This window comes from Diabrotica virgifera, chromosome 4 (assembly GCF_917563875.1).
Source record: "Diabrotica virgifera virgifera chromosome 4, PGI_DIABVI_V3a".
Lineage (NCBI taxonomy): Eukaryota > Metazoa > Arthropoda > Insecta > Coleoptera > Chrysomelidae > Diabrotica > Diabrotica virgifera.
Window position 1 is genome coordinate 8898743 of NC_065446.1, and position 24748 is coordinate 8923490.

The 24748-nt window shown below is 33.4% G+C and overlaps 1 protein-coding gene across 5 annotated transcripts in view; it reads right to left on the reverse strand.

Annotated features, from left to right (window-relative positions):
• The window catches only part of LOC126882898 (RNA-binding protein Musashi homolog Rbp6), a 1676353-nt gene that overhangs the window by 1355134 nt on the left and 296471 nt on the right, over window positions 1-24748 (reverse strand). For all 5 annotated transcript variants that reach the window (XM_050647970.1, XM_050647972.1, XM_050647971.1 and 2 more), the window contains one exon: window positions 2668-2752. In XM_050647970.1, the coding sequence (XP_050503927.1) occupies window positions 2668-2752 (85 nt within the window). The remainder of the gene's footprint in view (window positions 1-2667; window positions 2753-24748) is intronic.

Genomic DNA, 24748 nt, shown 5'->3' on the forward strand with positions numbered 1-24748 from the left:
AACCTGTCTAGTCGAATAATTTCACATAAAAGCGACTGCAGATTAAATAAACCTAGGTGTGCTTTGGCAGAACATACAATCAATCTAGTCCATAAGATCGATTTTAACAATGCTAAAATATTAGCCAGAGAAAATAATAAATTCAAAAGAAGGTTCTTGGAGATGGTACATATCAGCAAAAGTGATGACAACAATCTTAATAAGAGATCTGATATCCAGAATCTTAGTAAAATTTACAACTACATATTGACCTTCGACTAGTCTGATTCTGCATCTCAGTAATCTTTCTTAATTTTTTCTTTTATTTGATCAAATCGACTCTATTTTTGCTGAACCTATTTGCTAAATACTGTTTTCTTTTTGATAAATAATAAAAAACTTTTTTCAAATTTCCCGCACAATTTAAGTTGGTATTACGATTGGTAGTATTTGCAGCTCCTTATAACTGTCATTCATAGATAACACTTTTCAAAAGTTTTTTCATAACTTTCTAATTATTTAAACAGTAAATTTCTCCTATTGATTCTTTTTCTGTTCGTGATCTGGGTTGATCCAGAGTTATAACGACAAACACTATGTCGTTTTCTTATTTTAATTGTATAATCAGTTGTGTTTTTAACTTTCCAACCCTTATCTATTATTTAAATGTTTTTATACAATAAGTTCGTTTTTAACGTATGTCGGTTTTTTGCATAATCTAACATTCTTGGTAAGTTAAAACTTTGTAATTCTTTTTGAGTACTTAGCAAGTAACTTCTTTGTAGAACCTTGAAAAAGGGGGTAATCGCCCCCAAAAGCTTGGAATAGAATAAATAGTAAGCCTTAGCGAAGCCCAATTTTATTATGACTACCACACCCAAAAAAAAGTATTTATAAAGATAAAAGTATTACAGGTCATGGTTACATTCGCATGGCATTTTTTGACGAATCAAATGTACTGAATGTAGTGAAATTAAAAACGAGTACGTGATCATTTTATTATTAATATGATACAATTGATCCAGAAAATCGCATAACCCAGACATCCAAAGTGAAAGTTATCCTCTAACACCAAATTGTTCTATATGATCCACATAATGTTGAAAAAAAGTCACACAATTTTCAGCGTCGGGTTTGGTGCGGAGAGGAGGGAGAAATCGATAAATTCGTAATTTTTTACGTTTATCGTCAATATTTCTAAAACTATGCGGTTTAGTATGAACAACCTTCTATACAAAAATGTTCTACATTAAATTTAAAATAAAAAAGATCCTATGCATAATCCTTCTAAAATGAATGGTTCCAAAGTTACGGGGGTAGTATAGCATAATTGGTCCAAAAAAGGCCTAACCCAGACATCCAAAGTAAAAGTTTTCTTGCAACACCAAATTGTTCTATATGGTCCACATATTTTTCAGTAAAAAGTTACACCATTTTGAGCGTACGATTTGGGGGGGAGAAGGGGATAAATTAGTAGTTTTTTTACGCTTTTCTTCAATTAAAATTATGCTTTAGCGTAAACAATGTTCTATACAAAATGTTCTGCATAAAATTTAAAACAAAAATGGTCCTATACATAATTTTATAAAATCAACAGTTCCAGAGTTACGGAGGGCGAAAAGTGGAGGTGTTAGATACTTTTTATATTTTTTGGGCAATTGATGATGATTTTGCGTGGTGAGGTTGACGTTTCTTCAAGGGCTTGTCACTAACATACCATAGGCCAATGAAATAGCAAATTTCATTTACAAAACACAATCCTGTTAAAGAAAATTCATCAGTAATATTATTATAAATTGCCGAATAATATAAAAAGTATCGAAAACCTCCACTTTTCACCCTCCGTAACTCTGGAACCGTTGATTTTATAACAATTATGTATACGACCATTTTTGTTTTAAATTTTATTTTAAACATTTTCGTATAGAACACTGTTTACGCTAAAACATAGTTTTAAAAATATTGACGAAATACTTTAAAAAACTACTAATTTACCGACTTCTTCCCCATCTCCCCCACAAACCGGACGCTCAAAATGGTGTACCTTTTTACTGAACAATATTATGTGGACCATATAAACAATTTGGTGTTGGAGGAAAACTTTTACTTTGAGTGTCTGGGCTAGGCCTTTCTTCTTCTTCTTCTTAACTCAGGCGAGACTCGTTAGTCTCTGGCACTTGGTCATAAGACCTTTGTACCAAACCCTGTTCTTCTCCTTAAACTTTAATAAGTCCTGTGGCCTCAACGAAGGCCAACAGTTTTCTTATTGGTAGTTTTAAGATCTCTTCTGGTTCAAACCTCAAAAGGCTAGGCCTTTTTTCGACCAATTATACTATAATAATACCTCCTTAACTTTGAAACTGTTCATTTTAGAAGGATTATGCATAGGATATTTTTTATTTCAAATTTAATGTAGAATATTTTTGTATAGAAGGTTGTTTATGCTAAACCGCATAGTTTTAGAAATATTGACGAAAAACCTAAATAACTACGAATTTACCGATTTCTCCTCCCTCTCCCGCCCAAACCCGTCGCTCAAAATGGTGTGACTTTTTTTGAACATTATGTGGACCATATAAAACAATTTGGTGTTGGAGGATAACTGTCACTTTTGATGTCTGGGTTTGCCTCTAATTATACCATACTATATTGATACTTATATTCTACTTAAGAAAAATGAATACTTACTTTCTTGCCATCCAGTTCATGTGTACCTTGTGCCAATACTTTGTCAACGCTTGATGGGTCTGTGAAGGTGATGAACCCGAAGCCCCTAAAACCAACAGAGAAGATTCTCACAGTCAAGTATCTAAACAGCTCTACATTTTACACTAATTTCTTAAAATATTGTAAACGACAAAACATATTTTTCATCACAAAACGCCATAACAGACGGGCGATTGTGGCCGGCCACTGTGATGCAACGTCCACTCCACATAAGAACCCACGGTCAATAATAATCGGAAACTACTTTTGTGGATCCACAGACTGGCCGGCCACAGTCGCCCGTCTGTTATGGCGCTAACTGATCGTCAAATGTGTTTTGTTGATAATGCCATGTAAACTGCAATAAATATACAGCTGAATAGTTTCTATTTTATTACCTTGAATAAATAAAATTAAAAATTAAAGTTCAATTTCAATTACATAAACACATTTAAATAATAAATGGTTAAATAATAAGCAATAAAATTATTAAAAGTAAACATATCAATAATAACTACTATTCAGGAGAGTGCAGGTCAAAATAGGTACAGTTTGTCAAATATACGGTGATACTTGGTTGTATTGATATTAAGGTCCAACTACGTGCGCAGTCAACAGATACACAATTCACCGAATGCATTCCCACTTATTTATCTCCGCCAGTGGACAAAATCACCAAGTATCACCGTATATTACGACAAGCTGTAATAGATAGGGATGGCGGTTGTTGACAAACACCGGTTTTCGGTTATACCGGTTTTTTTCTTACGGTTTAACCTGGTGGTGGTGGTTATAACCTGTCCAAAAAACCGGTTATTCCAAAAACCGTTGTCCGGTTTTTTAATCAATAGCCAATGCCCAATAGGTTACAATGTTACATTTAACTTGAATTTTGGATTACAATACTTCATTGGAATCGATATCAATATTATCGATTACGGTACTACCAAAAGAATATATCGTAAATATATATGACGGCCAAACTAGTTTGGCCTAGGCCAAACTATTTTATCCTGATATAATAAAAACTCACACTTCTTGATAAACTAATACGGCCTAGTCAAAACCAATTTAGCCGAGTCGAAAGTAATTTAGCGAACATGTAAGGACTTTTACATGCGGGGAATTCCCAAATCACGTCCCAACAGGGATGGCAAAAAAAATTATACATCGATATATTGTATATTTTATCATATGATACAAAGATTGAAGATATTGATACATGCTATAAATCAATATATTCTTGTATAATTAAATAATATAAAAAATAATAAATAAAAGGATGAGTTTTTCTCAAAAAATTAAAAGAAAAGATACACTTACGAATAAAATCGAGTACGAATTAATATTGTTTTCACCAATTTTGAAAAATGTGAAATCGTTGAATTATCCACGTCCGTCTGTCCCTCCGTCCGTTCGTCTGTCTGTCTGTCCGTGAACTTAACTCCTCCGTCATTATACCAGGTAGAATGACAAATGAGGTGTCAAATGAAAGCTTATAATCCAAGGATGGTACTAAAGATGAGAAATTTGACCTAGGCTGTCTGTCCGTCCGGCTGCAAATAGGTTTGTTCGTAGAACGATCAGCAACCGTTGCCAACCATCAGACGCATGCGCGTTCGTAGTCTAGGAACTCTAACTGTTAACTGCGCAGCGCCAACTGTTAACGGAAATACTGTGTTAAAGTCATCGGAATAGTAAAAGTGATATATTATTCGACGGGACTTCGCAAGACGAGAACAAATATATACATACTTCATACTTCCAGTTTCATGACAGTCGGTCCATCCGTCCGCGAATACAACTCCTCCGTTATTAATACAGATAGATGTAATAGAGGTGTCTAATGAAAGCTTATAACCCAAGGATTCTATTAAAGATGAAAAGTTTGACATCTGACTTCAGTTTTAGAGTTTCAACCATAATTACTGTTTTAAAGTTACTTAAAATATGATATGATTGTAAATAAAGATAACTCAAAATTCACTATTCACTTCATATAGGGTAATATTCAGCTCTATGCCCTGAAAAATCCTTTTTTGTTTTCTTTAGTTAGAGTGTTTTTCCATATCACTCCATGGAGTGTTTTCGTGGCTTGTTTTCCCCGTACTATTTTCATTTCTACCTCATACAAGTGCCATCTCGGTTTATTATTTACCCTATATACTTAAAAGTCTTACAAATCTTAATAGTGTCTTCTAAACTTACGTTTAAATCAGCAACCAATCTGTAATCAATTACTTTCGACTAGATTAAATTTGTTTGGACTAGGCTAAACTAGTTTATCCTGATATTAAAACATGCACTCCAGGATAAACTAGTTTGGCCTAGGTCAAACTAGTTTGGTCTGACCTGTGCGTCTTTATATCAGGATATACTAGTTTGGCCTAGGCCAAACTAGTTTGTCCTGAGATCGGGTTTGGCCGGTAACATATACATATTATAATAATATAGTTCTATGTCGATTTCATAAGCTTTTTCTTGTATCGTTTTAAGTATGAATATGCTGTCTGTAATGGCTCTATTTGGTCTGAATCCATTTTGATAATCACCAATTATATTTTCGGAGTATTCTGACAATCTATTGGAGATAATGCCAGAAAGGATTTTGTATATTACATTTAACAATGTAATTGATCTGTAATTCTAACTCTTATCTCCTTTTTTATATGTTGGCTGTATAAGACCAACTGCCCATTAATCCGGCATTTGCTCCTTGGTCCATACCAACTTTATCAGGTAATGGATTCTTCCCCAGAGTTGATCCTTCATATTTCAACAATTCTGCCAAAACTCCGTCTGTTCCTGGTTGCTGTATTGCTTTTTAGTTTCTCTATTATTATACCCAAATAAAAATAATTTTTTTTATAAAACCCATCATAAAAGTTTGCCGTTGAAATTTGGCAAAGCAACGAAGTATGTGATATGATTATAGAATATTTCACGAAATACTTGGCCGAGTCTAACTTGAGAATATTATAAGCCACGAAATGTTAAAAAAATAAAACTAGAGCTTAATATTATAAATACTATATAATACATTAACATTAAGGGGATGGGTACGAACTTTCGGCTTCAATGCTATTTAAATGGGATTCATTTTTTTTTCGAATCGTGAGAAAACTAATAAGTATTTTTGAAAAATTTAAACGCAGAATGAAAGATTGCATTATTACCGAGGGCCGAAAGTCCCTGAAAACTTCTATAATGTTTATTTTAATAAGTTATAGGGGTGAAAAACTAAGATAAAATTTGGTGTTATTTTTAATTTCAAATATTTCATTCAAAATAATTTTTTTATTCATTCTAAGGGACTTTCGGCGCTCGCTAATAAAGTAATCTTTCATTCTACATTTAAGTGTTTTAAAAATATTTATTAGTTTTGTCAGGATTGTAAAAAAATGATTACATTTAAAATACATTGAAAATTTTGACAGGCGTCAAAATGTATTAGTCCCACGCATCATCTGTTGCGTTCCGTCCAATTTTGTTTACTAATTTTCGCCATTCCCTTCTTTTTTTTATATCTTTCTTGCATGGTTTCATGGTAAATTATTTTCTTTGAGTTCTTTCTCTATTGTTCTTTTCCACGTATAATATGGTCTACTTTTTCTTCTTTGGCCTTGAGCATTTTAATCTAGAGCTTGTCTAGCAATATTTGTTGCTGGTTTTCATAAGGTGTGTCCTGTCCACTTCCATTTCCGTTTTTTATTGTATGTTATATCCTTTCTTCGTTTGTTATTCTCCACAATTCCTTATTTTCTCAGTATAATACGTAGGCACCTGTTAATGAAGTATTGTATTTTCTGAAAGAATTGTTTATGGTTTTTCCATGTTTCTGCTCCATATAACAGGACAGACTTTACATTAGTTTCAAATAATCGTAGCTCTGTTCTTCTGCTGACACGTAGAAGTTTATTTTGTCAAAAAAACAATCGGTTAAAGGTATACACAGAATATTTGGTACCTTGAAGGGCTGTTCATTGATTATCTTGAAATAGTGTCATGCATTGTATAAGGGCGACAAATGACAAATTCACGTTATAAAAATAGTTTTCAAATGAAATTAAGTCTGTTTGTGTAAAAATAAATTTCGTTTTTTTTATAAGAATAATAATGATGTCGGTCAGATAGCCGAGCGGGACAGCGGCCGACTCACTTCGCTTCACTGCCAGGTATGTGAGTTCAAACCCTGCCCTGGTTAACAGAAAACTAAAAAATGCTAACGCAGCATTTTAAAACCCTAATAAATCTGATGCTTAGCCTGGAATGCGCTGATGTCTAATCGGCCTATGAAGGAGCAGTTCGGCAAGGGACAGGGGGTTGCGGTTAGTGACACTCCTCCATAGATCCCCACCGGAAGGGCTTTGACGCCTAATACCGTAGTACAAAAATAATAATAATAATAATAATTAACCCACCTTTCTAAAGACGAAAAAATGCGCACCTGGATGGGTAAACCTCTGTACGGACGACATCCCAATGAGGTCAGCCAAGACTATTTTGACAGTATAGCGTCGAACTACTGGTTGATATCAGGAAAGATGTTCCCCGAAACGGAAGCTTCAATACTGACCATTCAATATCAGGTTATACCAACAAAAATTACCTGAAATTTATCGTCAAAGACCCTCAGGTCCAAAATGACAAATGCCGATATGATTGTCAAGACCAAGAAACCATTCCACATATTACTGGGGGCTACCAGGCATTTATCACAATTGAATACAAGGAACGGCATGACTCAGTAGGAAAAATCCTTCATCAAGAGATAGCTATCAAACTGGGACTACTCCAAACTGACCATCTCCCATATTATCAATACGTTCCTGGGAGTATGCTTTGAGAATGACAACTACAAGCTATACTGGGACTGCACTGTGCATACAGTGCTCACAAACAGAGGCACATAATAGATCAGATCTCGTATTAGTCACTAAATGAACGAGACAAACAACACTCATTGATGTGGCGATTCCTAACAACAATAATCTACGTAATAAATTTACTGAAAAGATCACCAAGTACAGAGATTTGCAAATTCAAGTACGAAGGCAATGGAGAATGCAAAGAACCCAGATAATCAGCCGTTTTATGGATGACCGAAGTTATCTTTAACGTTTGAGTTTAAGTTAAGATTACTCTCAGGTATAACGATGCCCATAACTATAACTATTTAGGTAAAATACGGTGTGATGTATTTTTGAGTTATGAGATAGTTATTTTTTCAACGTTATATTAGAAATAACATTTCAGGAACAAAGTTTGACGTAACAAAGAGAACCTTATGTAGAAATAGTACAAGTTGGAGTGAGCGCTAGAGATTGTTCGGAACATGCTGCAGGATGGGTAGATGACCGTAAAAGTAAATACCCATCGTCGGCCACCGTCGATGACCGAACAGCAAACAGCTGTTCGGGTTCGGTTGTGTTTCAAACGGTAGATAGAAACAGGGTTGCCAGATTGGTGTATTCTCCTACAATTTTGGGGTAATTTGAAAGCGTCTAGGGAAATTTTTCTAAGCAGAAATTGTAGTGGGATTTTTTGGGGGCGGAAAATTATGGAGCATTTTAAGGGGTCACGGTAAATTAAATTTGCGAATGTACATAGAACTGTATATTATACTCCGATATAATCGAAGACGATAGAAACTATTAATTATTTTCAGGGCCCTCGTTGATAAGTAGTATAATTTTGGTTTACTGTTCTCTTCATTTAACTACTAATTTATTAAAATGCGGCAAAAATTTAAATTTGGTTTATTTGAGCTTCAATTTGAGGGAATTTTAGTTTCTAAGTGGGGGATTTATAAAATATCATCTGGCAACTCTGGATAGAAAGCTCATTAGGTACTTAAAATAAAATTTCAACTTATATCTCTCGATTCGATTTTTGTATAATTTTTAAAATTGTATTACCCTTCTATTCTTAATTATTAAATTATTAGCTTATAAATTCACTTGATTTCTCTCTAAAAACAAGTCAAAAGATGAACCTAACCTTACATGTCCTTACATAACTACAAAGTTATCTCATAACTTGAGGTTTAACGTCGCGTTATAAAGTGACAGTTGATATATTAGATAACTCAAGAACTGTCAAGAACTAACGCCAGTAGTTAAGTTAAATATGGTACATCACACCAATTCGAGGATTATAACTTTATATAATATTTTAAGATAACTTCGGATAACTTTACGTTAAAGATGATTTCGGTCATCCATCACACCGCTGATTACCTATTATAACCTCTACTGCGGGAGTCATCCCGAAGAACCTCCCAGAAAACATAAAAAAGCTGGGCTTGAATGAACATCTTTATAAGACCATGCAAAAAGCTGTACTACTCGCGACGGCTAGAAGTGTACGAAAATTTTTGGGAGATACACCGGCGTGTCAAGTCACCTAGGGCTCGATAACACGGAAAGAGTCCCACCAGAGCTCAATCCTTTTGATACCGTAGGTATCTGGGATGAGTCAATTTTCCTCTTAGAGGGAGTGTCAGCCGTATGGCTAAATCTGGATAATCAGGCATTTTGGTTTTGGAATTTATGTATTATTGTTTATTTAAAAAAAATCAAATAGAAACACATTTGTCCTCTTTTAAATACTTTTTAAAGAGCGATGTGGGTAATAAGAACATAACTCAAAGAAAATACACACGTGGCTAATATAAAGAATATAGGTAACTGAACGTGTTAAACAAACGTGTCATGAAAGCTGAAAGTTAAGATATCTGCGGTGTAACTTATACTATATTCCCTAGAAAGTTGTCTAAGAAAACTGCACACATGAGAATAATTTTCTTCTACGGGACTTGATTAGTTAAAATATTAAATTTGGAATGTTAGTAAGTTTATACTACTTACAATGTATGTAGAATAATAACTTTTGTAAGTTTACTTTAAATTTCACATTTATTAACACCTTGGCAATTATACACTTTTTTATTACAATTTTCCACAATTTTTCCGGGATGAAAATGAAAACGTCAAGTATGTTCTTAAAATAGTATTATATAAAAAAATCTAAGCTAACTAAAATCTAATATTCCAGAAGGCCACTGCGCATCCGCTAGGAAAAATATTCTGATTCGGATTTTTTGCACAATCTTACTCAAAAAGGTCTCCTTTTAAAAAATTTACATGTTGCCAGGTCCAAAAGTTGGTCAAAAATTTTTGTACTTTTTTTTTCATAAAACTGTTCTTTTGCATCGAATAAAAAAGTTTTTTTTAGGTTTTTTGGATCATTCCAAACATAAAAGGTCTTTAGTGACTTTTCTCTAAAGTTGATAGATTTTGACATACAGGGTGTCCAGAAACTCTATTGACAAATCAAGACAGAAGATTCTTCAGATAATTTTAAGACAATTTAACCCAATTCACATAGTCCGAAAATGCTTCCTAAGGGAGCTAGAGCTCTTTGAAGATGGCGTCTTGTAATGAGATTTTCTTAAATACCTCCAGAACCCTTCTATTTAGAAAAACAAAAATTGGTACAGTGCGGTCCTGAACCTAGTTGATTAAGTACACCTAAATTTAGTCTCGAAGTATTTCATCGCTTTACCATAGTAAATCTTTAAATTAATTATAAGAAACATAACCAGTAGTTTAGTTATTAGTTGTGATTTGATTGCCGTAAGTACTTTTATCAATATATTTACGGTTTCATCAAAATCTTATAGAATTTCAATCCAGTCATACAGTTTTGTAAATTCAAAGGTGTTTAACAAAAACTTGTTTTTTGGCTTATCTTCGATAAGTTAAATACTTTGTAATTGGCAGAGTCGTACTGACCCAATTACAATATAATGAAACGAAATAAGAAAATTAAAATAAAAAGTATTTAACAATTTTATCCGATGGCTGGTACTTCTGACTACAGGGGTCCTCCAATGTTACCCGATCAACAAACACCATCTTACTCTACAATTACCCAACAGAAAGCAGCTACATTCCCTTCGAAACTACAAGCCGTTATTATCCCAGCAGTAGACACACTAAAATTAGAAGACTACGTTACAGCAATAGGATCACTAGTACAACCCAAAAATGTACTTTTTTCATCACGAATTTCTAACGGCAGAATCTGCATCTACCTTTCCAGCAAAGAAGTTGTTGACACTTTTTTAACAGATTACGGAGGTATAAAAATAGGGATAATATTATCAGAGCAAGAAGACTAGTCACTCCTGCTAATAGGTTACTGCTGTCTAGTGTCTATCCGTCTATTCCTCATCACAACCTCGAAAAATATCTTGCCGAGAAGGGCTTTCATCTTCTTTCACCGATGTCTTTCTTAAGAGCGGGAATTCAAGATCCTCAATATAGTCACGTATTAAGCTTTCGTAGGCAGGTGTACTATACACCTGATGACAATCTTGTTATTCCTGAATCAATTCTCATTGACTTCGATAATACATCTTACCGAATCTTTCTTTCTGATGGACTCACTTGCTATCTCTGTCATCAATCTGGTCATATCGCCTCAACATGTACCTATACGGCCATCCAGTCAATCCCGTCCATACCTACATCCCAAACTGACCAAGACTCTATTTCTTCCTCTAATGCAACAGCTGAAGACAAAAATCACTCTGTCCAGAATCAAACAGAAAACACTGGTGAAGTAATGGATTCCCAAGAATTCCCTACAGAAATTACTATACCGAAACGTTCTCATTCTGAAATATCGTCTCTACTTGATACACCACCGGTAGAAAACACAGAAATAGATTTTACAAAACCTAAAGCAAGATCAACAAAAAAAGCCAAGAGTCACTAAATCTGATACAAAAACTGGAGAAACAGTTTCTACTGAATCACTTATCCAACCTGCAAAGGAATTTATTGATAAAGCTTCAACCCTGTTTGAATTAAACTATACAGCGATAGTCGGCTTTCTGGATGATGCACACGGTTCCCCCAATCCATTAAGTATCGCACAAGAATACACGAAAAACATAACAGTACTATTGGCAATTCTAACAGAATCTACCCTAAACTCGAAGACAGACGCATTAAATCTAGAATTATACGAATAAGGAAGAAAATACGTCGTCAACTAAATCTAGATAAAACTGAAGGTGATAACTCCGAAGATAAAGATGTTTCCCAAGAAAACCTCAATAAAAAAAATCAATAAAAGTGCTACGCCTGTGACGCCAATATAACTGTAGGTCACATTGTTATAGACTGTCCATTATATCATCTGCAAAAACAAGCTACTGGACTACCATGTGATATAAAGTGTGCGTTAAACAGTGCGGATTGTGACAAAATCATTAGGTTTTTAAAGGAAACTAAATTAAATAACCAAATATGAGTACTACGTTTCAGAACAATCATAAATTAAAATCAACTTTGTAAAAACTCTGTAAAAAAAACTTTGTAAAATAGTTTATATTTTGTATCAAATTAATATGTATCATTTTACCACCGCTAATAATCTTTTATGGTTGATGCGGGTTATTTCTAATAAAAAAAAAATTAGTACGCGTATTTATCTTCCAGAGATAAATATATTCCATCCATGGCGACTTTTTAGTACCGATCATAGGCGTCCGTTTTGGGTAGGGCAGCGGTTATTTTAGCGCATAACTTTTTTGTCTTTAATTTTTAAGCATTTTTGACTCTGAATTAATAAATTGTAAGGTATTGTAGTACTAAAAGGTACTCTTACTTTAAGTCGTTAAAATACACAGTTTTCTAGAAAAATCGATTTTAAAATTTTTTGTTCTTTGAATTTAAAAAAAAATAAAAAAAAACCTATTTAGAAAGACGAAAACTGGTACATTTATTTATATTCTAGAGATAAATCGATTTCATTAATCGCATTAATTGCGAATTTCTAGTACCCGTCATAGGCGTCCGTTTTGGGTAGGTAAACAGTTATTTTATAGCATAACTGTTTTGTCTTTAATTTTTAAGCATTTTTGACACTAGATTATTAAATTACGAAGTATACGAGCACTAAAAGTTACTCTTGCTTTAAGTTAGTAAAATACATCAGTTTTGCATAATACAGTTTTTTTTTGAAATTTTTTTTTATTTTTTTTTTCAAGTTCCAAAAACGAAAAATTTTAAATCGATTTTTCTAGGAAACGGTGTATCCTACCGACTTAAAGCAAGAGTAACTTTTAGTACTAGAATACCTCAAAATTTAATAATACAGTGTCAAAAATGCTTTAAAGTTAAAGACAAAAAAGTTATGCGATAAAATAACCGTTGCCCTACCCAAAACGGACGCCTATGACCGGTACTTGAAATTTACAACAGATAGAATCGATTCATTTCTGGAAAGTAAATATGCATACCAATTTTTGTTTTTCTAAATAGAAGCGTTCTGGAGGTATTTAAGAAAAACTAATTACAAGACGCCGTCTTCAAAGAGCTCTAGCTCCCTTAGGAAGCATTTTCGGACTAGGTGAATTGGGTTAAATTGTCTTAAAATTTTCTGAGAAATCTCCTGTCTTCGCTTGTCGGTAGAGTTTCTGGACACCCTGTATAAGCGATTAAAAATTTAAAAATTGCGAAGTGGCCATTTTTAACCCTCAAAAACTATGTGAAAAACTGAAAATTTTAATGTTGCCAAGGTAGGTAGATATTCTTTAAACATCGATCGATGAAATCCTAGTTGAGATTTTTGCAATACAATATCGAAAGCCCCTTTGTTTTTTACCTGTTAATCAAGCGGGCGCGACATTATTTTCAACCGTTGCATGTTATGTAACATGTGTAAATATAAAATATGTGCGGAAAAATATTCTGATTCAATTTTTTTCACCATGTTGCTTGAAAAGATCCCCTTTTAACAAATTTGCATGTTGCCAGGATAAAAAGCAGTCAAAAATTTTTCTAAACAATTTTTTTAAACTTAAAATATTTTCCGAGAACATATACAAATATACATGCAACGGTTGAAAATAGTGTCGCGCCCGCTTGATTAGCAATTAAAAAACAATTGGGTTTTCGATATTCTATTGCTAAAAGCTCTTCGGGATTTCATCAATCGATGTTCATAGAATATCTGCGTATCTTGGCAACATTGAAATTTTCGGTTTTTGACATAGTTTTTGAGGGTTAAAAATGGCCGATTTCGCAATTTTTACATTTTTAATCGTTTATATGTCAAAAACTATCAACTTTAGAGAAAAACCACTAAATACCTTTTCTGTTTGGAATGATTCAAAAACCTAAAAAAACATTGTTCAATGCAAAAAACATAATTTTAGGAAAAAAAAAAACATTTAAAAAATGTTTGACCCACTTTTGGACCTGGCAACAGGCAAATTTGTTAAAAGGGGTCCTTTTTGAGTAAGATTGTGCAAAAAATCCGAATCAGGATATTTTTCCTAGCGGATGCGCAGTGGCTTTCTGGACTATAAGGAATATCTAAGGAATACAAAAATCTTATCGAGAGCCTTGGTGGCAAGTTGAACCTGTCGCAAAACATTTGGAAATACTTTTGGCCTAAAACCTAAAATGACTTTCTGGTCATATAAAACGGTTTTTAGGCATATGGTCACATACACATCACTCATATGGTGGCCAAAAACAAACAAACAATAGCTAACGCCAAGCTGCAAAAAGTGCAGCGGCTAGCTTGTCTGGGAATCGTACGGGCAATGTCTGAACCACGGGTCACAAGTAAATTGTAGGAAATAAGGAAGCTGACAGCCTCGCAAAAAGGGGCTGATACCCCATTCCAGAGTCCAGAATCCTTCTGTAGACTATCAAAAAGCCACATCAAATAGGAACTCCGGACCTGGGGACTCAATCAACTACGACTACGTCGGTCTAACACAACAGGACAAAGGACAATAAAAAGTCTCATAAAAGTGTCGCCTACTACAACAAGCCTTCTCGAAATGAGTAAAAAAGATATAAACATGGTAACTGGCCACTGTACTCTGAGATACGATCGCAAAAAAAATAGACAAATCAGATAGTGGGATCTGTCGTTTCGGTGACAACGTCAGAACATATTATACTATGCACATGCCTAGCACTGTTCTATAAACAACTAATATTCAGCCTAGCGCACTCTAACATAGGAAACAAGTCACCTAGGAAGCGGGGTCCGGACAAATAATCCTGGACAAAAAATTCCCACAAAAAATTATCCCTGGACAAAAAATCCCCGGACAAAAAATCCCCGAACAAGTAATCCCCGGACAAAAAATCTCGACAAAAAAATCCCGGAAAAATAATTCACACAAATATTTTTGGACAAAATATCCGCACAAAAAATCCCGGACAAAAATTCCCCAAGAAATATTTGCTGCCGAATAGTTATCTAAAAGTTTTTCCGAAATTTTAACAAATTTTGAATTCCAATTCCATGCTGAAAACTTAAAATTTTGCATGACAAAAAAGTGTGAATTTTTCCAAAAATCGTGGAAGATATGGGGAATGAGCTAAGGCCCCGTTTTCAGATCAGGCGCTTAACGCGCGTTTACAACTACATACATTTTACTGAAGACCGTACACATGCTAACGCGCGTTTTAAGGTCATTAAGACGCGCGTTGGCATGTGAACGGTATCAAGGAAAATGTATATAGTTGTAATCGCACGTTATTAATATGAGCGTTAAGCCTGTCATGAAAAGGGGGCCTTAGCTCATTCCCTATATCTTCCAGGATTTTTGAAAAACTCACACTTTTTGTCATGTATAAACAAATAAAGTTAACAAAAATATAACACAACTAAAGTTTTCAGCAAGTAATTAGAGTTCGAAATTTGTCAAAATTTCAGGAAAATTTTAAAAAACTATTCGACAGCAAATATTTCTTGGGGATTTTTTGTCCGGGATTTTTTGTGGGGATATTTTGTCCAAAACAAACGTGGGGATTATTTGGCCGGGATTTTTTGTAAGGAGTTTTTGTCCGGGAATTTTTTGTCCAGAGATAATTTGTGGGGATTTTTTGTCCGGGATTATTTGTCCGGGGATTATGTGTCCAGGGATAATTTGTGGGGATTTTTGGCCGGGATTATTTTTTTTCCGGGGATTATTTGTACAGGGATAATTTGTGGGGATTTCTTGTCCGGGGTTATTTGTCCGGGGATTATAATTTGTCCTAGCTTCCCAGGAAGCTAGTCAACTTAATCAGAAATATTGACATCTTTGAGTTTAACTAGATTATGGTATGCACAAAAGATCTCTAAAGTTTGAAGTGCGTTGAGGCTGCATAATCGAATCTAATCTGACTAAAGAATAAATCGTGTATTTTTCAATCTATTTGAATCTCAAATTTAATAAATATGTTAACAATCTCATCAATTATCACTAATTGTGAGATGCAAATACGTGTAATGTCACGTGTAAATTGTGACTACAATAAATTAAAAACAACTTACAACAAATATTGTATGAATTTACCATACAACATACATACATACATATATAATCGATATTCCTCTTATACCGGAAGGTGTCGAGGTGTCTTCTTTACTCGTTATTCGCTGCGAACTTACGCCACTTTATTCGGTCCCTATCTAATTCTTTGGCTTCCTGCGACGATTTTCTTCTATTCTTCAATATTTCCATCACACTTGTATTCCACGTTTTCCGCGGTCGGCCTCTCGTGTTTTTCCCTATCGGCCTCGCTTCCCTTGTCATTTTAACTTGTCTCTTGTCGTTCATTCTAAATAAGGGCCCAGTCCATTTTAATTTCTTTTCATGAATGTTTTCCTTTAATGTTTTTACTTTTAATTCTCCTCTAATATCTTCGTTACGTCTTTTATCGATTGTCCTACCTCCCACGATTTGTCTTAAATACCTCATTTTCGCGACTTGCGATTTCTTTTCTTGCTTGTCGTTCAATACCCAATTCTCTGCTCCATATATAGTGATAGGTACGTAAATTGTTTTAAATATTACCATTTTGGTTTTCCTTATTTTTTCTTTTTTATTTAAGAAGTTTTTATACAGATAATGATATGTTCTTGTGGCTGCTTTTATTCTATTTCCAATTTCATCTTCTTGTGTCGCCTTCTTATCTTGTTTGAACATTTTGTTTTTTGAATATTCCTAATATCTTCGGAAACAAAGAAAATATAGGCTTTTATTCTTTAACTTGACGTGTTTTAACTGAGACAAAAATAAATTAACAATAAAAAACAGTTAACATTTCTTTAAAAACGGAAAGGCATATAACAATTTTGGTCGACACCTTAGCAGTTATTTTTGTCGACCAAGTGAGAGGTATGCACAGCGCAACATAATAGATATGAGATTGTTTAATGGAGACTCTTAGATGTTTTATGTGGAATTTCCTTGAGAGTAAGTACGGATTTTGTGTCTATGTGGAGACTCTTTAAATAGCGAGAGTTACATTGCGCAGATTTTCTTTCTTTGAACGCTTTGTCCTTTTCGCACTATAATATATAAAATAATTTCTTAGTGTGTGATAAGACATTATAGAGTAAAAGCGTCTAGTTTCTTTGTTATTAAAGATATACGAAAAACTAAAAAAAGAAAATGTTCACAAAATATGAAACTACAACATTAGCTCGATGTATACCCACCTTTGCACCATTTCCTCCCTACAGGGTGTCTCGAACTTTTGTTTCAGTTAAAACACATGTTAAAGAATAGAACCGTATATTTTCTTTGTATCTAAAGATATCAGGGACATTCAAAAAAACAAAATGTTCACAAAACATAAGAATACAATACGTTTTCGATGTATACTCACACTTGTACCTTGTCCTCCCTGCAGGATGTCTTAAACTTAACAAGAAAAACATTTCTTTTCTTTCACCCGGTATAAGTACAAAAAATAAGTTTGAGTAAACATTTGCTTAAGTGTGTAAATACCAAAGGAAAATCCAAAATAATAAGAAAAATAACAGAATCCGTTCATCTGTACATGAAAAAATCAACTATGAAAATGAGCATAATTTTAGGTGATGCATAACTAATGAAACTATGTTTATAATTCTAAGTTTCTTTAACGTAGATTACGAATATCATATTGCCAGTTTGATATTTTGAACCAGCTTCGATATAACAGTAAAGTTAAAATATGTATCGAATTTTCGACTTATATGATTATTTAAATAGTAGTATAGAACTGATGTTTGATAATAAGTGTAAACGTTTTCGTGATAATTCGATAAATCTCGCATTCTCAGCTTGTTTTTATTCCGATGTACGTTCTTTTTCAAACCTTCTTCTTTAGATGCCTTACATATATGTTTACAAGTTCCTGAAACCTTTCACTATCAGCTGCTTCGCGAAATAATTCTTCTACTGTGGAGCCACACCATTGTCTAATATTACGCAACCATGAAAGTTTCTTTCGACCAATTCATCTCTTTCCCTCCACTTTTCCTTGTATTATAAGGCGAAGTAGATGGTATTTAGGTCCTATAATTATATGGCAGAATTATTCTGTTTTTCTCCTCTTTATGATGTTTACGAGCAGACGTTCTGAATTCATTATTTGGAGTACATCTTCATTGGCAGTGTGCGAAACCCATGATATCTTTAGGATTCGTCTATAGCACCACAATTCGAATGCGTCTAATTTATTTATCATTGTGGTTTTAACGTCTACGTCTCACAACCGTACAATAATATAAACCACATGTAACATTTTAGGACCTTCTTGCGAATCTTCATCGACAGGATTCGGTTACATAAAACTGGTTTCTAGATCATAAAAACCTTACGTGATATTTCAATCCTGGTTATTATCTCTTCATCACAATCGCAATTTACATTTAACCAACTGCCAAGGTATTTAAAATGGTTTACCCGTTCTATTTCTTCTCCATCAAGATAAAGCACACATTGATCTACATTAATCTTTCCAACTGCCATCCACTTTGTCTTTCAAATACTGATTTTTAGGTCTCGTTCATAAATTGCTTCACTGACTAGATTTACTAATGCCTGGAAATGATTTTCTGCAAGAATGGATATGTTGTCAGCGTATCTGATATTGTTGATTACTTCTCCGCCCAGTTTTACTCCCTCTTGTCTGTCGTCCAAAGCCTCCCTAAAGATTTCTTCAGAGTACAGATTAAAAAGACTGAGTGACAAAACACAACTGTCGTACTCCACGTTTGATGGGTAGTGTTTCAATACGACTATCTGCAACTTGGATAGAGGCTACTTGATTGTAATATAAGTATTTTAGCAGTCATACATAGTAGTGGTCAAGTCCTGCTGTCTACAGGCAATTGAAGTGTATCGGGTTGTACTCGGTCAAATGCCTTCTCGAAGTCAATGAAACAAACATAAACGTTCTTTCGGAACTTACAACTTTTATGTAAAAGAACGCGCATAGAAAATAATGCCTCTCTAGTTCCAGACCATCTCTAAATCCAAATTGGTTATTACTCATTCTACTTTCACACAAGGAATATTCGGTTTTGTATCATTCGTAAAAGTATCTTAAGTGCGAGACCCATCAAACTGATTAGTCTAAAATCGCTGCATTTGGTGGGCCTACTTTTCTTTGGTAATGTTATTAACATTGACTCCAACCAATCATCTGGTATTTTTGCTTCGTTGTAAATTTTGTTAAAGAGAGTGGTCAAGTAGGTAATGTTTTCCTCATCCAAAAGTTTAAGAAGATCAGCTGGGATTTGTTTTGGTCCAGGTGATTTATTGTTCTTGGCTTGCTGTATTGCTGTAACATTTACATCATTAGAAATATAATAGAAAGAAGTATTGACTCGGGGGGGAAAGCTCATTCTAGCATGCATTGATCTAAGGGCAGCATTCTACTCTATCGAAAGAAAAATTATATGGAAATGCTTGCAAAACATGAAAGCAACAATTAAAATGATAAAAACAATTGAAAGTATGTACAGAGTAGTAGAAGGACGTGTACAGATAGCAGGAGAAAGATCTGAAGAATTCAAGTTGTAAAGATGTATCACACAAGGAGACAGTCTTAGTCCGCTACTATTAATAATAGTCATGAATGAAATGACTAGAAATACTGGAGAAAGAACGAAGCAAATACAAACAACAATAGAATACCAAAGATTACAGCCAATAAAAATAGAAGCCTTATTGTATGCGGATGACATAGTCCTTATAGCAGATTCCGTGACAAAATTGCAAAAACTTATAAAATGAACAGAAGGAATAAAGAAATTAAAAATAGAAATAAACATCGAGAAAAGTAAAATAATGGTCATAGGCGAAAAGGAAGAAAATGAATTAAATATAAAATGCAAAAATACTCAACTGGAAATAGTTACTGTATTTGATTATCTTGGAAGTATAATTACCAATGATGGGAAAATAGACCTCGAAATAAAAAGCAGAACTAAAAAATCAAACAAACTGTACTACGCACTAGAGCCAGTTCTGAGGAAAAAAGAAACAAAAACCACGAAACAAAAATTAAAATATATAATACGATTGTGATACCGACGGCACTGTATACGAGCGAAAATTGGACTTTACAGAAAAAGCATAATAGTAGGATAAATGCAATTGAGATGAGACATCTACGAGCTATAGCCAGAAAGACCAAATGGGATAGAATAATAAACGAGGCAATAAGAAGGATAACTAAACAGGAACCAATATTGAATAAAATAATAAAGAGACAATTAAACTGGTATGGACATCTGATGAAAATGGAACAGAGTAGAATAACAAGGAAAATTCACGAAACAAGGAATATTACAAAAAATAAAAAAGGCAGACCGAGGAAAAAATGGATACAGCAAATAGTAGAAGCAGGAAAAATTAAACAGAAAACGCTAGAAGAAATGAAACTAATAGCACAAGACAGAAAAAAATTGAAGAGATGGGTGAATATGTAGCTAAACTAAACCCAAATCCTACGCCTGAAAGAAGTATTGCTTTTCTGACTTCAGATTTCAGTATACTGGGATCTCTGTCTAACTGGTTGCCACATGTAGTATATGGAGCATTTTTTTCAAATAACAATCATAAAATTATTCTAAAATATGGATATTAAAATCGAGTATTTCCTCTTAGAGCTCCAATAGCAGCATCTCTGTCATCCTTTCTGATATAGACTGGACCAAAACAGCAATTTCGTTTGCGGTATTCGTTTCCAATCGTTTACAAGTGCCTTTTTTTATAGCTTCACTTGTCATAATTTTGTCTACTTACTGTTCTTAAGTTGCCCACAAATAATGCTCTATGGGGTTAAGGTGTGTACTTCTAAAAAGTCAGGCTTGTACCTGAATACCAACAAGTGTAAAGTATTGTATCGTTACCCCGGCTTGTAATGGCCGCAACATAACAATATATGTTTGCGCTTTAGTAGAGAAGTACCATTGGGCATAACGCTCTCCACTTTGTCTCCACACTCTTGGCGACTGTGAATATCTCGTGAAACGAGACTTATGTGTAAACAGCACGTTTCTTTAATCTTCCATATCCCAATTTCATGAAACCCTGTAGTAGGTACATAACATGATACATTTTATTCGCTTGATCTTCTGTTTACAGCATCAGATGCAACTATGGTACCATAAACATCTAGTCTCTTACTCAAAGCTGTAGCAGTGTCTGCTCATAAATCACTTGAACTATGAGAAATCGAACTTCCACAGCATATGTTGCCCTTGATGTTCCTTGTTCAGGCCTTCTAAAATAACAATCATATAAAATATGATTCTTCACAAATAATATAAAATTTTTATTTCATTATTGCGAATAATTTCTCTCTTATACACCGACTACAATACTGCGCATAGAAGCCATCCTCCACCGGCACCATTAGAACCTTTCAACTGTACATTGACGTTAAGATAGATTAAATTTTTAAAAGAACTGTTAAAAATGAAATTTGGGCTAAAAAAAAATAATTTTTCTTAATAAGTTTAATATTTAATCTTCCAGTATAAATATTTATACTGGGAGAATAAATATATAATCTCAGTATAATATCAGTGTAAATATCTATACTAATTAAATTTTTTTCTAATTAATTCGATGAATACCATCTCAAAATCTACAGTTGCAGTTTTATATTTTTATATCCTACTATCTAGGGCTAGGGCTTACAACAGAAGCCATAAATACCTTAATACCCAATATAGTATTTGCTATTATTACGAAAAAACACATATTTTCTTATAAAACAGAATTGTTCCAAAAATGATTAAAACACTAAAACACTATAAGACAAGAGTTCAGGAATTGTTATTCAAAATGACAAAAGTGACATTTTTAAATTATTGAAATTGATAATTTTTATTTTTCTGTAGTTAGACTCTATTACTTTTATTGTTTATTAAATATTTTAATTTTTCTTGCAAAATCTATATATTTTGTAACAAATATGTATATAATTTATAATAGTCCATGAGGTGAGACCGCTTCCGTCTGAAAAAAATTCTGATTCGGTTTCTTTGTGGATTCCTATTCAAAAATGTCCCCTTTAAACAAATCTGAAGGGTGCCGGGCGGAATTTTTGGACAGAAATTGTTTAAACATTTTTTTTTAAACAAATACAAAAGATCACGTTTTTTTGCTCTGTGGCATATATTTTTAGGTTTTTTCGGTCATTCTAAACAAGAAAGGTATCTTGTAATTTTTCTTAAAAATTTATAGTTTTCCAGTTGTAGGCGATTTAAAATCTGAATAATGCGAAAATACGCATTTTCGAGGCTTAAATACTTATATATTTAAATTAGTATTTTTGAGGTTGGCAGATACTTAAATTCAAGATTAAACATTCAGCTTCAAGATTCTGAAGAGTAATCGCGTCTAACCTTAATTTATACTGTTGTTTTTTAATTGTTAAATATGCGTGTTTATCCGATCTTTTTGCTGGTGCGGCGCGCTCTATTTCAAAAATCTCCTACTTTCCTCGGAAAAATATTTTTTCTAGATTCTTTGAGATATTCTAAATAAAATAAGTTTCTTACTAATAAGTAACAGTTTTAAAGTTATAAGCGATTTAAAACTGTTAACTTTTGAGAAAAATATCAAGAAACTTATTTTATTTAGAATATCCCAAAAAATCTAGAAAAAATATTTTTTGGAGGAAAATTGCAGATTTTTGAAAAAGGGCGAGCCGCACCGGCAAAAAATCTGATGGACATGCATATTTAACAATTAAAAAACAGCGGTTTAAATTAAGGCTAGACGCAATCTGTTTCAGAATCTTGAAGCTGAATGTTTAAACTTCAATATAAGTATCAATTGGTATTCCTGGCAACCCCAGAAATATCAATTTAAATATAAGTTTTTAGGCCTCGAAAATGTGTATTTTCGCATTTTTTAGATATTAAATCGCCTATTACTCAAAAACTATAAATTTTTGAGAAAATTTACAAGATACCTTTCTTGTTTAGAATGACCCGTAAAACTTAAAAATATATGTTCCGGAGCAAAACAAAGTGATCTTTTGTATTTATTTAAAAAAACTGTTTAAACAATTTCTGCCCAAAAATTCCGCCCGGCACCGTTCAGATATGTTTAAAGAGGACATTTTTGAATTGGAATCCACAAAGAAACCGAATCAGAAATTTTTCCAGACGGGAGCGGTCTCATCATATGGACTATAATTAATAATACTACCACTGCTCGTGCTATACGTTTTAAATAATAATACAACCCTTTTAGCCAATTTCCAGTAGTTCAAAAGGAACAGGTTGTTTTGAATAATACTCAAACTAAAATGTGTATAAAAATTTAAGTGAATGTTAGGAGGCTTTGATAATTTGAAATTTTCGTTGTTTGAGTATATAATTTGACTTTTCTTTCGCCATACGCCATCGTTATTATTTATTTGTGTTTTTTACACTATTTTTACTTTTTTGCATTTTTTTTTGAGGTAGTGTACGTTATTTAAATTATTTTAATTAATTGCAAACTGCCACATAAATTTCAAATTCAGAATATGCAGCCATTATTTTTGTTTACGGGTTTTGTGACGGAAATGGCAGGGCTGCCAGCATAGAATATCAAAGACGATTTCCAAAACGTCAAGTTCCGAGTCATCAAACCGTTTATGTTTAATGTTCTACGTATATATTTTCTTTTCGTTAACTTAAAAAATAAATTAACTGTGTAACATTACAAACGTCACATCTTTGATCTTTTATTTTTAAATAATTATTCTAGTTTATTTTCTTTAATATTTAATTAACAATAATTTTCTTCTATTTGTTTTACCAGTTTTCTTCGTTAAAAACTCGTTGGCGCCCTCTTTGATTATTCTCTTTTATTATCCTCTTTATTATCATTTTATTATCTCCTTTTATTATCTTCTATTTACTATATCTCTTTTTATTTAAATCATCAAGTGAACATACTGAACGTACCCCGTATACCTTTGCTCTCTAAATATCTGTCTTTCAATATGGAACATGCTCGCCACTGCCTATGTCGTTATAATGACAGTGACAGCCCCCGTATTTCATCCTCAAAAGGGTGGTGGAAATGTCATAAAAGGCAAAGAAGCTTCAAAACTTAATCATTTTTATTCCAAATCAAATCTTCCTCTTGGGGTGAGTTTTTCATAAAGTTTTTTTTTTTTATTATTTCTTACAGTCATTATATTCCATCCACACCTATCATCTTATAACAGTTTTTCTAATATTTTTTATAGCTAACCTAACCTAACCTACAAATGTTAAACCATGTGTTTAGTTTCTATATTTTACATTCTCATCTATTAAATATTTCTTTCTAATTTACATGTATGCACGTTTAATAATCAAAATTTTAACTATTCTCCTCATCTAAATTCCATTTAATTCACCCTTGCCATTTACTATTTCTGAATACTATTTGGCAAAGGTACAGTTTGGTTTTCTTCTTGATTGTTGATATGTGTTTTACTGTTACAGTTTTTGGATAGAAATCAACCTTTCTCCCTTCGGGAGCTTCAAGCCATCCACACCGGTGATGGAACTAAGGCTGACACACTGGGGACCATGAAATCTAGGCTGCAACGACCAAGACCGTAGCTGCACTGACAGGGCCACACCATCTGCCCAGGTCAAGAGAAGTCCACAGCAGTACCATTTAACATCAAGAAGTTACCATCAGCTGCCAAAAGCCATAAGTATAATCCAGAATTGTTAGTTTTTGGCAAGAATTTGA